Source organism: Lepisosteus platostomus, chromosome 12 (assembly GCF_059453375.1).
Source record: "Lepisosteus platostomus isolate fLepPlt1 chromosome 12, fLepPlt1.hap1, whole genome shotgun sequence".
Taxonomy (NCBI): Eukaryota; Metazoa; Chordata; class Actinopteri; order Semionotiformes; family Lepisosteidae; genus Lepisosteus; species Lepisosteus platostomus.
The window spans coordinates 45,197,438-45,213,120 of record NC_142622.1 but is presented as its reverse complement, the minus strand read 5'-3'; the positions used below and the strand labels follow the sequence as shown (position 1 = coordinate 45,213,120).

The 15,683-nt window shown below is 37.5% G+C and overlaps 1 protein-coding gene across 10 annotated transcripts in view; it reads left to right on the top strand.

Annotated features, from left to right (window-relative positions):
* Nucleotides 1–15,683, top strand: part of cobl (cordon-bleu WH2 repeat protein) — an 87,027-nt gene that overhangs the window by 67,554 nt on the left and 3,790 nt on the right. For 9 of the 10 annotated variants that reach the window (XM_088602266.1, XM_088602264.1, XM_088602259.1 and 6 more), the window contains 5 exons: nucleotides 6,941–7,280; nucleotides 9,524–9,648; nucleotides 10,094–11,958; nucleotides 13,494–13,613; nucleotides 14,759–15,004. In XM_088602266.1, coding sequence (XP_088458392.1) covers nucleotides 6,941–7,280; nucleotides 9,524–9,648; nucleotides 10,094–11,958; nucleotides 13,494–13,613; nucleotides 14,759–15,004 — 2,696 coding nt within the window. Of the gene's footprint in view, nucleotides 1–6,940; nucleotides 7,281–9,523; nucleotides 9,649–10,093; nucleotides 11,959–13,493; nucleotides 13,614–14,560; nucleotides 15,005–15,683 lie in introns of those variants that run through there. The other variant, XM_088602268.1, reaches the window with a different exon arrangement.

The window sequence follows — 15,683 nt, the reverse complement described above, 5'->3', positions numbered from 1 at the left end:
ACTGTTGTGCCCCAGTTTCCCTGCGTGTCAGTCGTCTCTGAAAGACCTCACCTTCACCTTGACCTGCAACCTCCTCGCTATCTCCTATCAACTTCTCCTCTTCTGCCTCTTCTGTGCCCCTCCTTTTGATGGACCTTTGCTTTCCTCCTGAAATCCAGATTTTTCTCTTCTTCAGATTCATTTATCAGAATGGATTTTTCCCTCAACCACAAATTTGAATGTGTTTGTCAAGGAATGTATGCTACTTTTAGCTTTTTAGATGTATTTTTCATTTGTTTTGTAAATAAGATTTTTTTTCTATTTCTGGCACCCATGAAGCCATTTCGATGCTTGTCTTTTTGGCAAAGTTTGGCATTATGTTGAAAAGTACAGTAAGTGTTGGTGGAATTTAGACGTTGTGATAAGAGACTGAAGTTGGATGTCTGTCATGTGGATGTTTTAGCATTGCGGAGGTATTCAATGCAGTGTAATTGATAAAAATGCTGAGAAACCATCAAGATAGTAATGTCATTGTTCTCTGGACCCAAATGATGAATGATAGTCGGATCAGATGCTATGATCTTTCCATTTGTTAGTGTTTCATGGACTCAGCCATCACTGAGTCTTCTGGTCTTTATTCCAGCTGAGCTCTCAGTTACTAAAATGAGCTATACTTTTTGAATTGCTTTCATTTTTTAAGCAGTGGAAAATTGCAAGTTTTCTGCAAGAGTTTAAATATAGTCAGTAAATATCTGATGGTTTTATAGTTAAAAAAATGAAAAGGTTTAATTAAATGGGTTATTGGTTGAATTAAAGGCGTACCTTGTGCCATTAAGTGTTGCATGCTGGATTGTTCACATATCATTGCATTCTATATATTTTCTTTTGTAGTACAATACCGCATTAAACAAAAGTTTGTTGACTTAATAATAGTGTCCAAAAGCCTGCAGATATTAATAATAATTCTATTGTACGATTAAGAGCTTCTAATATTAATTTGTTTTATCTTATCTTTGTCTTTCACAAATTTAGATATAAAGCAAGTACTCTACATAGTATTTGTATTTTCTAATAACTACTCGTGATTATTGTTTATATGTAGCCATATTAGTTTTTGCCACAAGCGCCTTCATTTTTGAATTAAGAACCCAAGGTCTCTTCTTTGCTTATTTTAACATTTGAGTATACAGTAAAGTACAGTACATATACTAATGTGGACAAAAATGATTATAACTGGATCTTTCAGGGCAAAATAAAGAAATGTTATGACCATTTCAAAACATTTCTGATACTGACAGGAGTAGTTTACAATAGAACCCCTGATATTGTGTCCTTAATATAAAAAATAGGGATAACCTCTAAAGTAATGAAGAATACAAAATCACAACTGTTGCAATTCTAATGTTAATTTTCATAGATTTGTCATGGGTTGCTCTATACTGGCTACGTATTGAAGATGGGTTGCATTGTATTGTATAATGTATTTTTTGGCAGATAATGAAATGAAACATTTGTTTCTTTGGTGAACAAATTCCATATCTTATCCCTGTAGAAGATTTTTTTACTGTTGTACCTGAATGATGTTTGAATCGACAAAGTCAGAACTGTATATTGTAATTCGTACTCCGGGACAAATTCTGTGGGGTTAAACCAAGAGATGTCTCTTCCAGATCACCGCCGCTAGCAGCTCTTTGTCCCTCTCTAGAGGCAGGCGTCCCCGCAGTGCTCTCTGCGACAGTCAGCCATGGCCCAGAACTCCCAGTGCCTCTGTTCACTCTGCCCAGTCATACCACACTAACGACACCTACCCCCTTCTACACCAGCTCCCTGTCTGCCCAGTCTGTGGACCCTCCGCAGGGACCTCTGCGCCCTGGGTTCAGTTTGAAAGCTCTTAGTGCTCCATACATAAACACCGGCTTCACTGATCCCTCCAAATGTTCCTCTGGTACAACAAACCAGTAAGACACTGAATTTATAGCCCCGCTTAAACAGCACAATATTTTATTCAGAAGCGTAGCTCAAATGGATCAAATGGATCTTTGCCGTGGTGTAAGTTTGGCATGCTTCACTAATTGAATGTCTTTGAAGAGATTGTAGATAATCCTCTGAGGGCCCATCATTTTTTTTTTACTTTACTTTTTTTTACCATTAACCAAATGAAGCCAGTTTGGAGGGGGGGAGGGGGGATTAAACAATGTCTTAAAAAGCTCAGAATCCAGTAAATCTTACAAAAGCACAGGCAGCATTTTTCTTGGCTGCTGCTACCCAGGCAGTGATGACATTTTTCAATTTAGAAAGAACCATGTAGACATGGATAAGTATTTAGAAAATGTCACCTGCTTTCTTACTCTCATTAAATTAGTCTGAAATTAAAGAAATACTGGCTCATTTAATGAGATGATGGTGATTAATATCAGTCCTTTTATGAATACTCTTTATCAAAACACATATTGTTTTGACAGATTTTTAAAAAACACATTTTAATTTATTGGAAATCAGTGTAAATATAAAGTTAATGTAGATTGTATTTCAAAGGCCTTCAACCCAAGAAAAGAGAAAAGGTTGATGATTAATATGAACCAGCAAGAATCTACCAACCATTTTGAACAAAACGTAGAGGGATTTCAAAAAAGGAAAAATTGTTTTGCTTGATTTTTACAGAGCTGCACCTGGTGTTGATTGACACCACTGCAAACATAAATGCTAAAAGTTGTTTTTACTCTTTGCCCAACCTTTGGGGATCCAGTACTTTCAAATGACTACATTGGACTCTTTGGTCATGGATAGATCTGTATTCTCCAGATCTGAGTCTTTAAGGCGTTCAGAAATTACCTGAAAGTCAAAACTCTACCAAAAGTGCACAGAAACCGCTGGCTAACTGCATATCTGAAAAGTAAAATACCCATAATGGGATGTGAAGACCTGCTGCTGTCAACAGTTCAGAGCCCACAAAGGCAAATTGGCAAAAGTTGTCAAAATGGATGGTGTACTTATCCAAAGTGGATAAAAATACATTTATGTCAAACAAAATCGGTTTATTGTTAACTAAACTCACATGAATAATAAAAGGATAACTTCTATTAAACGCTTTTGTGTTAATTAAAATTATAAAAAAAACTTAATGACTATATACACCTACAAGCATACTGTAAATGTAGTGAATTTGTAATATAAAAGCAGTCAGCATTTTTCTGAAGACATTTTATGGCAATACTTCTGCAACTGTGGGGGCATCAGCAGTTAGCATTAGTGGTTATATTTAGCTCATCACAAGTTTCTGGAAAACACTGTATGAATTATTGCATTTACAGTAAGCTCCACACCAAGGCATAAACAAAATCACTTGTTGCATTTTTTCAAAGTAACGTGACCATCTCCATTCTATGTAATCCTGTCGGTCAAACTTCTGGACTCTAGTGTGAATTCACTCCTTTTTAAGAGAGGTGAAGGTGATGCTGGGAATAGGGGCAGAACAGCTATCAGAACATAATTCATATTTATATAACACATTCATTTATTTGCTTTAAGAGAAAAGATTTGCCAGAGGTCTTTATTTACAGATGGGGACAAGCAATCTCTTTAGCACTGTAGCTGAAAACCCTTTAATGTTGACTTTTCCATATTTATCATGTAAATGCTTCACTACACAAAATTAACTAAAATATACCCTCATGCTGATATCTATAAATTCTGTGCCACATCTCCTAAACTTATAAATATAAAAGCACATAATGAATGAAATAAGCTCTGTCAGTGTTGACTTTTATGCAGTAGTGAGGTTGATTTCATACTATAGTATAAACTACTACACAGTTCCAGTGTAAAATGCATACAGTTCCAATTTTTTCCCTTATTTATTTGAAGGAAAGACATCTACAGGTGAAAGCTTCACTATGTGTTTGCTCTTACATATGGTAGATATGTCTGCTTTTTGTGATGGCAGCACGGGATTCAGAAAACCAGAAACTGGTGTTTAAAATCAGCCCACATGGTGCATAAATAAAGACTTACTTTTGCTTTCAATACAAAATATTAATTTAGACTCTCCAGAAATGTTTGTTTTATAATCCATGTATCAGGTGAAAGTAGAGGAAATATCCAGTAAAAATGCAGTGGCAGGGGCTCGGTGTTGAAGACATGACAGGTCTGAGTGCGAACGGCGCCCCCACAGCTGGTCAGCCTGGATACTCTGAGCAGCTTCCTGTGTAGCAGTCAGCTGCCCCGCCGGCTGGGCGCCTGCAAGTCTGCCGCGCTGTGCCTGAGACTGACCCCTCCAGCTCGTGCCAGCTGTGGGGAGGAAGCGGGTGACTCTGGCAGAGTGCGTTTCCGAGCGGATATCTGTCCCGAAGGTCCTGCCTTGCGGGGCTCATGAGGGTGAATGAAGTTGGTTAGCATTGTGATTCCAATCCCAGGGGGTATAAAATGAAAAATAACTGGTAATTCCAAATAAAAATGTAAAAAAGCCTGCTTTGTTTTGGGAAAGGACCTTGTTCAGCTATTCATTGATCGAACCGTATATTTAAAAAATGTTGTCAGTATCTGTTTCTAAACTGAATTGCATTGGAAGGTCCTCAGCTCACTTGTATCTGTGTCCCTTTCCAAAATGATTGTGAGAATACGGAACATTCTAGCTGTTGCAGGTGATACTCTGGCTTCTTTCGAGGACGAGCTGGATGAGATCCTTGGATGAATTAGATGCTAACGGCTAAACAGGCCAGATGGGCCCAATGACCTCTTCTCATTTGTAGCCTTTCTTTTGATTTTAAAAGATAACTCAAAACCATTATTCATTATTTTCTTGAACACATCAGCTCTGTTGCTATATTACAGTTTGTACCATAATGTAGAGTGGCGCTGGGCTCCATTCCAGCACACGTTGACTCTTGATTCAGTGACTAGGCCTCGTGCTTTAGTCAGTTTTCTGCTGCTTTGAACAGTATTTAAGATCTGCTGTCCATCTTTTTGACTTTGTTACAACCTTTTTGGTGGATCTATTTATATGACCCCCTGTTAAGTCTGAAATACCCACATTGTTTTGTTTTTTTTGTTGTTTTTTTATATATATATTGATAAAAAATAGTTTAATAGTATGAATAGTTTGAAGAGGTTACAAACACAAGTAGCATTCCTGCAAGAAACTCATTTGTAAAACTGAAGATGTGCGTCACATCTGTAGAAATTGGGTTGAAAAAGGGTGGGGTTGCCATTCCTATTCATAAACTTGCTCCCTTTTCACTCAAAAATACCCACGTTGTGAGAAATGTAGCAGTTGTTAATGCCCCCAGTATGATATTAATTTAATTTAATCATGCCAGCTTGACCATAACTGTCTACTGTAGAAATGTACAAAGTTCAAACTGCATTGCACTATGAGAAGAATACACATTTTAGGAGGAGGCTAATTTGTATTCCCCCCACATAATGGAAAACTATGAAATTTGCAATCCAAATGATGTCTTACTAACAGTGTATTGCTAGTGAACAATGTTGAGGTCTTCAGGTGATACAAGCATCTTTCAATTGGCTTAAAATATTACAGCTTAATAGGAGACACTGGGCTTAATTGTGTACTCCTGTAACATAACAGTACATTACGTAAATAACATATATGGGTAACTTTGAGTAACACTGGCTTTAAAAGGGCAATTCCTTGTGACCACAGCTGAAGGGATTAGGTTGTCTTCTGTTTGATTAAACCAAGAGTAAAATTAATTTGTAGCAACAAAGTTCTTACAATGACAACAACTCATAAGCTGATTTATGTTTTATTAATATAAATATATAATATTTCATTAAATGACAACTAAACAGATCAGAATCATTAAAGTGTCCAGCAGGCATTTAGCCAGTGGACTAAAGTCATTAGTAATACATCTTTAGACTTATAAATAAACAAAAGATAGTGTATCTTCTTTATGGTCCTGGAACATTTTAGTTGGTGGTTGCTCAATGATGTGGTCCATTATTTCTGACGTATGAGGAGTCTGTTCTAGTCTTTGAACACTCTAATTTAAGATCCTAGCAGTTAACATAGGCCACTTATCTATATGCTTCAGTTTAGTTGACAATGTTGTATAGTTTTAATTTACTAGGGGATAAGGTATTACATAATATAATGTCTGCATAAATAAGAAGCACAGATATTAAAATGTCCATAGCATAATTGCACGTCACCCATTCCTATCTTTTACTGGTTTCACAATCTTTCCATACTGTTTTCATCTTGACTTCTTTATGTTTACTGTCTTCATAATGTTCCATTAAAAGCTTTAAGCTGTGCTGGAAAATGCACTAAATCCAGTGTAATGTAAACTAGGGCCTGGACCAAATCAAAACTGTGATCCACCAGTCACAAACAGTAAACCCAGTACTTGGAGGTGGCTTTTTGTTTTGCAAGAGACTTTTTTCTTCTACCCAAAGGAAAAGTGCCATCTAGCATTGGGATTGTAATGTGTGTTTGGCAATTTGATCCAGGCTTAGGATTCACAATCAGGTATGATCTGGTTAATTGACCTACATACCAAGCATACACTTTACACTTAAGAATGATGCCGGCATCACAGCCTGAATCCTAAAGTAATAATCTTTAACTGTAAACGTAGACTATATTGAACACTAATTTTTCACGTATATGTTTTTGAAGTTTTTCTTGACCCAGTTAAAGTTATAACAGATTTCCATTCCTTAAAATAACTGTTCTCCCAAATTTATCTTCTAAGTTCATCATTTTATTTTAGTAATTTTACAAACTAAACAGAAAAGGTGTGCATTTGCAACAACGTGCCTCACATTTCAGCCTGATTTATTTCTGTCTGATGTGGGTGAAGTTAGTTTTGGTCTGTAGATCTGAGAATCATTTTAAAATGCAAAGCAAAAAAAGCATTTTCCATCCGGCACTGTTGTTCACAGTGGAGTGAAGTGGGGTGGATTTTAAGGGGGCTTTCCTCCTCTCCTTGTGCAGCCTGGCTGAGGTCTATGCAGGAGAGCTGTTTGCTCCAGAAGATGGGGACACAGCCACGGGGCCTGGCTGGGCTAGAGGAAGAGACCGTCTCCATGGGCAGCAGCAGCAGCTTCCCTGATAATGCCTGCACTGCTTCAGAAGGCACCGCAGAGGACTCGGGGATAGTCAGCTCGCCGTCCGATGTCGTGCACCTCGCCTCACCCGAGGGAAGCCTGAGAATGGGGTGGCAGCTGTCCCAGGATCAGTGCTCCGGCAGCACCGAGGCCTCCTGCTGCGCCGCTCCTGAGTACTCTGCCAGCGACAGTGAAGAAGGCGTCCCTGCGTGGAGATCTCACAGCAGGTACTGAAAGTCCCGCTTCCCCCCAGAATCCCAAGCTTGACGTCCTTCTGAATGAACTCGGACGTGTTTAAATACATGTTGTAGCAAGGCACATTTTAATGTGCAGTTTGATTCATTGGCATCTGGCATTTAGCCACTCATAATACAGTACATATCAGATACTGTATCTCATAATGCAAAAGTATGCACTCTCGTTTGGCAACTTAGGTTTCATAGGACTGCCAACACAACAGCTTTTATGCATATGTGCATTTTCTTTTACTCTGAAAACTGAAAAATTCCTGTCCTGTTATCTTATGAATTATGAATGATGACTTACACCAATATAATTTTCATGAGCCTTAACATACTGATATGCCATGTCTGTTTAGTATCAAGCACTTCCTATATGGCCTCTTATTCCACAGACAAGTGAAATGATGTAGCTGTTAAGAAATTAAGTTGAACCAAAAACAAAACAATCCTACTGCAAAATGAATTGTTATATTCTGCATTCTTGTGGGGAAGAAAATCGACATAATGGCTTGTATAAGTATATGCAATAGATTACAATATACTGTATACAATGTTGTATACAGTCATTAAATTAAGACCAATTCAAGAATGCAATAACATGATAAATTGTTCTTGTCTGTGTATAAACCAATTGCTACCAAATTTCTATCCATGTTTATATCTTTGTGTAATGCTGCTCTTCACATATAGATTAAGAATGGTGCAAAACTGATCAAAAAAATCTTTCAGTTAAGAAACTAAATAGCCAGGACTAAAATGTCTAAATTACAACCATGAGAACCATAGTTTCTCAGCCTCTTAATTTTTTATAAAGTTGGGTGTACATAAAGATGCCTTTTGGACATATTGTTGCTGCCCAGTTATATCATTAGAATTTCTGGAATAGTCATAGTTTCTATGTTGTTATTCTTATATTTCTTTTGTTTAAATGCTGTAGTGTTATGCATTGTATCATTCAAACCTGTTGTCTAAAATGGACTTTTAAACTTATATTGCATTCTGAGCTCTTTATAAGTCAAAAGGAAGTCTAATCCAATAAGTACTTTGAATTCCAATTAATCAAAATAAAGGTCATAAGGGAGATCCAGTCCAGTTATTGCAGTCTATACTAAAGGTCTGAATGTGGAGTTATAGTTATTTAGGAAGGAAAACAGGTTTATTTAATATTTTTTTGTGTTCCCTTGTGCTGATTATAAATTACCTCAATCATTCAATCAGACCTACTCTGTGTGCGTGGGCGTACGTACAAACAAAGCTTTTGTAGTCCTTTCAGAGGTCACAAAAATGTCATGTGTTTTATTATGATTAAACTGATTTATGTTGCCTAAAACGTTGAACCTGAGAACATACAGGATATTTGACTTGCTTGCAAATTTGACAAGCTGTGTTTTTGCTGGATAATAACCAAAGTCCTAACCATCAGTAAGAGATAAAGAATCTGGGTGGCCTTGTCAGCTAAATGTATGCTGTTTGCAAACTTCAGAACCTCCGTGTTACAGACTGAGTGTGTGCATGGATCCATTTTTATTGTAACACTCTGTTATATTCTTATACACTACAGGCTTGAATTTCTTACAAGAACTGGAAATTAACTGAAGTTTGTACAGTAAGCGGTAGTGTGTGCTGAAGTCCTGCAAGGGTTAAAAGCTACACTTTAAACGTCTGTGTTTATAGCTGCCCCAGGACTTTACACAGTATCCGTAGAAGACTCCATGATTGAGAATTTGCAAACAGGTTTTGGGAAATTGCGGCTAGTTTTAACAGGAAAGTAGTCTACGCTATGCTAACATGCTACGGTGAAGCAAATTTGAAAGAAATGTATAAACAAAACTGAAAAGTTTGCCATACCTATTAAATTTAAAATGAAACTACTAGCATCCTTCATTTTATTTAATGCTGTGATTTGTTTTGTTTCTGTTTGATTTGTGGGGCTTTTTCCAGCTTGGCCTCTAATCTCTTTACCGGGCCTTTGTCCAGAATACAATTTCTGGAATTTGGCAAAGCCAGATTTTCCTTGCAAGTAGTCTGTTTTATTTTTTAATCAAGCACAGTCTATTCATAATTTTTAAATCTGTTTAAAAGGCCTTCATAGTTTTGATACATGGCAAAAAGGGAGTCGCTGTGTCCACAGACCCCACAGTGCAACAATGAAAAGCTCAAGTCACAAATGTTGCTTCACAGACATGGGGGATGTAATGGTTATATGTTTTCATTTTCCCAACTCACAGACACAGCAGTGATTTTGACCCCAATCAGACCACAGCAGGCATAAAGTGTGATCAGTATGATGAAGATCTGGACCTCACAGCTCAGTTACATCAGACCCTAGCAGACCTGGATGCTGATTTAGCAGGTAGAATTTTATTTTTTTTTGTCTATATAAAGCACTTAGTAGTTATCAGAGTCAATGATCTATTTATTCATATATATCTTTTTTCTAATTGTGTCAGAAGTGTGCATCACCTGCTGACACACATCTGTTCATGCCACTTTGTGTCTGGTGAATTATATTAAACACAGATTGTTTGTTGCATGTTTTCATTTTAGGAGCTCTTTCATAATACGAAGCTTTATAACGAGGGCACAGGTATCCTGCTAAAGCAGTTATACTTTTACAGTGTATTTGTAAAATCTTATGTAACAGGACTTTGACTGTATTAAATATAATATACATATGTGGCTTTTAAAAGATACAAGTGAAAACATAAAGCACCATATTTAAAACAGAGAAACGTCAATTTGCAGAATCTCTAATTGCATGTTTATTTTCTCTTTGCTTTTTTCAAATTTAAAAACAGATGTTGAACATACAGATCTAACCTCCAAATCATCAACATATTCCATGGACAAAGTGGGTTTCACCTACCCTTGTGAAATACCTGTTTCTGATGTAGACATGGCAGTGCCAGTAACAACAATAGATGAAGTCTATGAGGATTACAGATGCAGTGTAACAAATTATGAGATAGTCTCATCACAGACAGAAGAAACAATCAATGGAAAATATGCCAGTAGTTTTAAAATAAGCAGTGAACTAGAAAACAAAAACAACAATGCTGTCACAGCTGCAGTTCAGTCTCCTAGAGATCATGATAATTTAAAGTCAATTAAACAGTCCAGTTCTAGTTATTATACAGAAGAAAAGTGCTGTACTGTTCCAGTGACAGAAATCCAATTTGGCACACAGAGAGATAATGACTCTCCTACAGATCGGATTAATTCCCAAAAACAGAAAATTAAAACTGATAACAAAGAGACTCCCAAACTCCAATCTGTAAACCAGTATGAACCAAGGGAATCCCATGGAAACAGTGAGTTTCTTGCATCCACTAGGCGGCAGATAACCCAGAGTAAAATACCACAGAGCTGTGCTTCACGGGTTGGCATGAAAACTTTCACTGTTGTTCCACTGAAACCTGCCCTGAGTCAGAACCAGAAGCCAGGTGGATCATTAGTCATCGGAGCCATAAAGATCGATGCTCAGGGTAATCTCATCAAGCCAGATGATTCTGAAAACAGGAATAATGGTTCATTGTGTTCTAGCAGTGACTCAGAAGAATCTCTTCTTCGGAGAGCCAAGGCCTTCTGGAGCTCAGCAGAGCAGCATGAGTCGGACAACACAAGCAGACGAGCTCTCACAAAAACCAGAGACCTGGGTGACTATGACTCTCCCCTCGCAGAGCCTGTCCAAAGACAAAAACTTGCCACAGAAGCAAAATCAGTAAAAATAAATGCTGTAAAAGAGGAAGTTTCAACCGATATTCCTCACAGTAAACCAGGAGGCAAAAACAAGCTTCTGACTCCAGAGCTCATGCAACAGTCCTTGAAACCAATGTTGAAGACGGAGGTTAAGAATGACCTCTCTTTTCTGAAGCCTTCCAGGAGGACATCCAGTCAGTATGTAGCTTCCGCAATTGTGAAATCTGCCGTTAGGATGCCTACAGCCAAAGGCGGATCTTGTAACGATGAACTTGAACTCACACAAGGTCGCATCACTATTCCAGATTCTAAAGCCTGTAAATCATCATCCCCAGTCAAACTCGTTTTTCCAAATGAAAACAGATACACTTACCCTGAAACAAACTACACTAAGCACACTCACGTCTCTGCAGAGATATCTAAAACTAAAGAGACTAAGTCAGACATACTGGCTTTAACTCCAATACAATCACAGAGTTTTTCAAATCATAAGGTATCACAGTACCAATTGAATAAGACTGCTTTTGAACAAAGTGTTTCTGTGGAGGAGAAAAACAATGCTAGTGGGAACAGTAATCTTTATAATGAAAAAAGCGCTGTCTCAGATGAGGAAATTGCAAAAACCAGGCTCACAGAGTCTCAGGCATGCAATTCCTGTGTTCTTCAAAAATCATGTAGAACTCTGCAGTTACAAAATGATGCTTCAAGATTAGAATCATCTTTTATTAGGCCCATTCACAACCCCTTAATCAAGCAAACTGTTAAGGAAGATATTTCAGAACTAACAGAAGCAGATTCACAGCCTCCACCAGCAGAATTCAATAATCTAACTAACGTCAATATATTTGGGCCAGTCAGAAAGTTCAAGCCTGTTACCTTGAAGTCAATACAGATTGAAACCTCATTACACAGCACGCTAATGGAGGCTATCCAGTCTGGTGATGGAAAGGAAAGACTCAGAAAGGTAAATCTTCATAACATCGTAATAATTGAACAAACTATCAATTTTAGTGTCAGGTGACTGTTTTATTTTTATGTGATAACATTTAATCAATAACATAGTAAAGGGCTTGTAGTCTGTTTCTACTCTATTTAAAGCTGTAATAGATTTTATACCTCGTTTCATATTGTCAGTGTTATTGTCTGCTAACGCTTCATGTTTTGTAAATCAACAAAATAAGATTGAATTATCAGTAAATGTCTGCAATATCACATATGGTTTCCAGCATAAGAAACCGTTCAGGTGAGAATGCTTATACATGGTCTTCATTCAATATTGTTGAAACACGTCATTTGCTGATTACAATCAAAGCAAAATGCACATAACTGGGATAGAGAACTTCCAGAGACCACATAATCACTTTGTTGAGCTTTATTTGCAGTGCACACTTTTATGTACTGTTCAGTTAGTTGAGGTTGCTTAATAACTTTGAAGTTATCTTTCATTCTTTGCTTAAACACAATTAGTTACAACACTGGTATATAATAGTTGTTGGAAAAAAAGAGGTGCAATCAAAGATTAGACTAACTGCAGTAAGAATTCCCAATTTTTACATATCACAAGACATTTTAATATGCATAGAGCTGCTGTTAATGGACTTAGAAGAATGTGTCCACATTTAATTTGTTATAAAATGTGCATTTAAAAGTTATGATATCTACCCCGGCCTATTTAATTGGAAATGGCTGTCTCCACAATGGCTTCCAAAGTGCTTAGTGAACTGCAGGAGCAATCCCTGAACATCACAGAATTAATCAGATGTCTACATCTATGCTCATAAATCTTTTCAGTGACCACTCTCATGACTAAGCTTAACTTTAAAATTTAATGAAAGGGCTGTTATATTTTACAACGAGAATCAAGCTGTAAAATTCCATTGAGCATCTCTACGTTATGCAGTATAATTAATTTGCATGTGGATTATTCTAACTTCTTGGATGCTTTACATTTTCCCAGGACATGAGTATTTTCATATACAGTATGAGACCTAACGTGTGGTTATTTCCTACCTATGACCTGTAAAGTGGTTTAATGGAGAAGATGATAAAACCCCCATTTAATGTACTTCAGTCTGTTTTGCATTTAATGAAGGCAGTTGACCATTTCCAAAGGTGGCCTTATGTAGGCCAGAAGCTCCTTCTATTCTAGTATTGTTGAAATAGGTTCAGTCATTTTTATACCATCAATAACATGTATGACACCTAGTTGCCACCAATGTCAGCACATCCTGCTGTCATTATGCCCACTCCTGTATTTTCATTTTAGTTTGTCTCCGTTGTTACTTCTGTGTGATCTGATAGCGAAAGTGAGATCTGCTACTTGCATTTTGGACCAGGCACTACTGTATGTTGTAGGCTGCCATCATAGTCCGGAGCCTATAGAATTTAAAATAATTCTGCTGCACTCCCCATTAATGGATCCCGATGAATTCTCTTGTGTGTTATGAGGTGAAAGAGGTGGCTCGCTAGTTATAGCTTTCTAATTCCTTTTTGTCCCAGATAATGGCTACAACAGAGGAAACCACTCAGAAGAAGCCTTCCTTTGTTGAGGCAGAAAATGAACGGGCTGCACTTTTGGCAGCAATTAGAGCTCAAACTAACTCTTCAAGACTTAGAAAGGTGAGACCATTCACAAGAACCCATATGGAAATAGAGGTATCTATTAGTACCGTTTTTGTTCGACAAGACCAATACTACTTTGATATTCCTAATATGTATGTATGGAAGCGCACTGATAAAAATGTTCAGGACTATCATCCTTCAAATCTGATTAAGTACATTTTTTGCAGCAGCTGTAAAACTACAAGCTCATTTAGTGTGTCTCCTGTCTTTCCCTGATCAGTGAACTTCAGTATGATGTGTCATCTTTACCAGGTTCATCTAACTGGAAAATGGGCTTCCTTTCACAAGATACTTTCCCATTTTTTTCACTTGAAATAATTTGATTCTGCCTTAGAAAATAACTTTTAGAAAAAGCAAAAGGAAATTGCTTGCAGGTGAATAATAAGAAATGAGGCTTTAAAAAGCCCTTTAAATTTAAAAGTTTTTCAAGATGATTATATTACTCCAAATGTTATTTCCAAAGCTTCTCAATGCCAAGTCTGAAGGTGGAGCATTTTTTGCTCTGGAGCCAAAACAAATGTTTGTATAAAATGTATATTTTTTTAGTGAGATGATGTGGTGTACACCAAAACAATGTTGATTTTAAGGGCTACGTTCTCTGCCCAACTTACCATAAAGAATGAAAGGAATTTGTGGCTTTCAGTAAATAAGGATCGTGTTTCCAGGATTAATTGAATTCCAGAATCTTGATCTTGTAATTGGCTTCAATTGGCTTCTTGAGGGAGCAGCACCACAGATTTAAAGCTTAGAAATATCAGATTTGGAAAAGGAAAATCTAAATAATTCTCAAGGGCTTTTAATTTCCTAGTTTATTTCCTTTACAAAAAATTGTGAATGTAAAGGCTTCAGATTTTAATAATTTTGTAATGAGGTAATCAGATCTCTAATTTTCCCATAATTGTCATTCAAGTCTCATACAAAAACAGTATTTTATTTTATTTCAGGTGGGTAGCTGCGTCAGCATGCGTAGGCTGCAAAGGAACAAGTAATAGGTTTATTCCATGCTGAAAAAAAGAAGAAAGAGAACACAACGTTTCGGCCGTGGAGCCTTCTTCACCTGAAGAAATTGTCAAAAAATAAAAATAGAAAAGACTCCAGTTTGTTTGACAGAGACTCACCATTGATATTTCCTTGATCTGCAGACTAAATCTACAGCTGCAGAGGAACTCGGGAATATCCGAAAGGCCGAGGAGGGAAACGGTGGCCCCAGCGCTGAAGCCGTTCTTCGTCCACCGCACGCTCCTCCTCCTCCTCCTCCTCCTCCAGCTGACATGTTAAAAGCGAGGCCCTCCGGCTCCGTTCTGAGATCTTGTGGGAGCCCAGAGCAGGCGCGGGCTGCCTTGCTGGAGGCCATCCGCAGCGGCTCTGGAGCCGCACACCTGAAAAAGGTGCGAGACATTTGTGCCGCCTCACATCCTCCCGACTCGGGGTTCACGAGGTGAAAATGGCAACAAATACCAAATATGGTTTAAGATGAAGATGATAGGCCACATGAAAACACATGTAGTGGGCGTGAATACAGCTGGAGCTTCAGAGTTAAGACCATGTACGCTGCAGAGATAATTCAACTTATTAAATCTTATACTGTATCAAAATAGAGTCTATTCTACAGAGTTATATCACAGGGTCAGGAAGGCGAATTGTAATAAAGTTGTTTTTCAGAATGACAATGGCCCTGACGACACAGGTGAGTGGGGCAGACATTGCTAGAGGTAGAAAAACAGTTGGATTTGATATTGATGTGCTGGTTTGGCAGATCCACTGATCTCTAACCCGTTTAGGGTTATGGGCAATTATAGGATATGGGCAATTGAAAATTGAATAATTTAAAAAAAATGAAGGGCAAGCAACACTAATAATGAGAACTTAGTTGATAATAGCAATACTCTACTAGCATTGTGTGATAGAAGGCCTGGATTTTATGTGTATTATGTGTATTATGTGTCGTAGATACAGTATTTTTCATGATAAAAATCCGCAAACACCAACTCTGCTGTGTTTTCACTTGATATACAGTATAATGCATTTGAGGGAATTACTACTATGTGCAATGATTCTTTTTAGCTG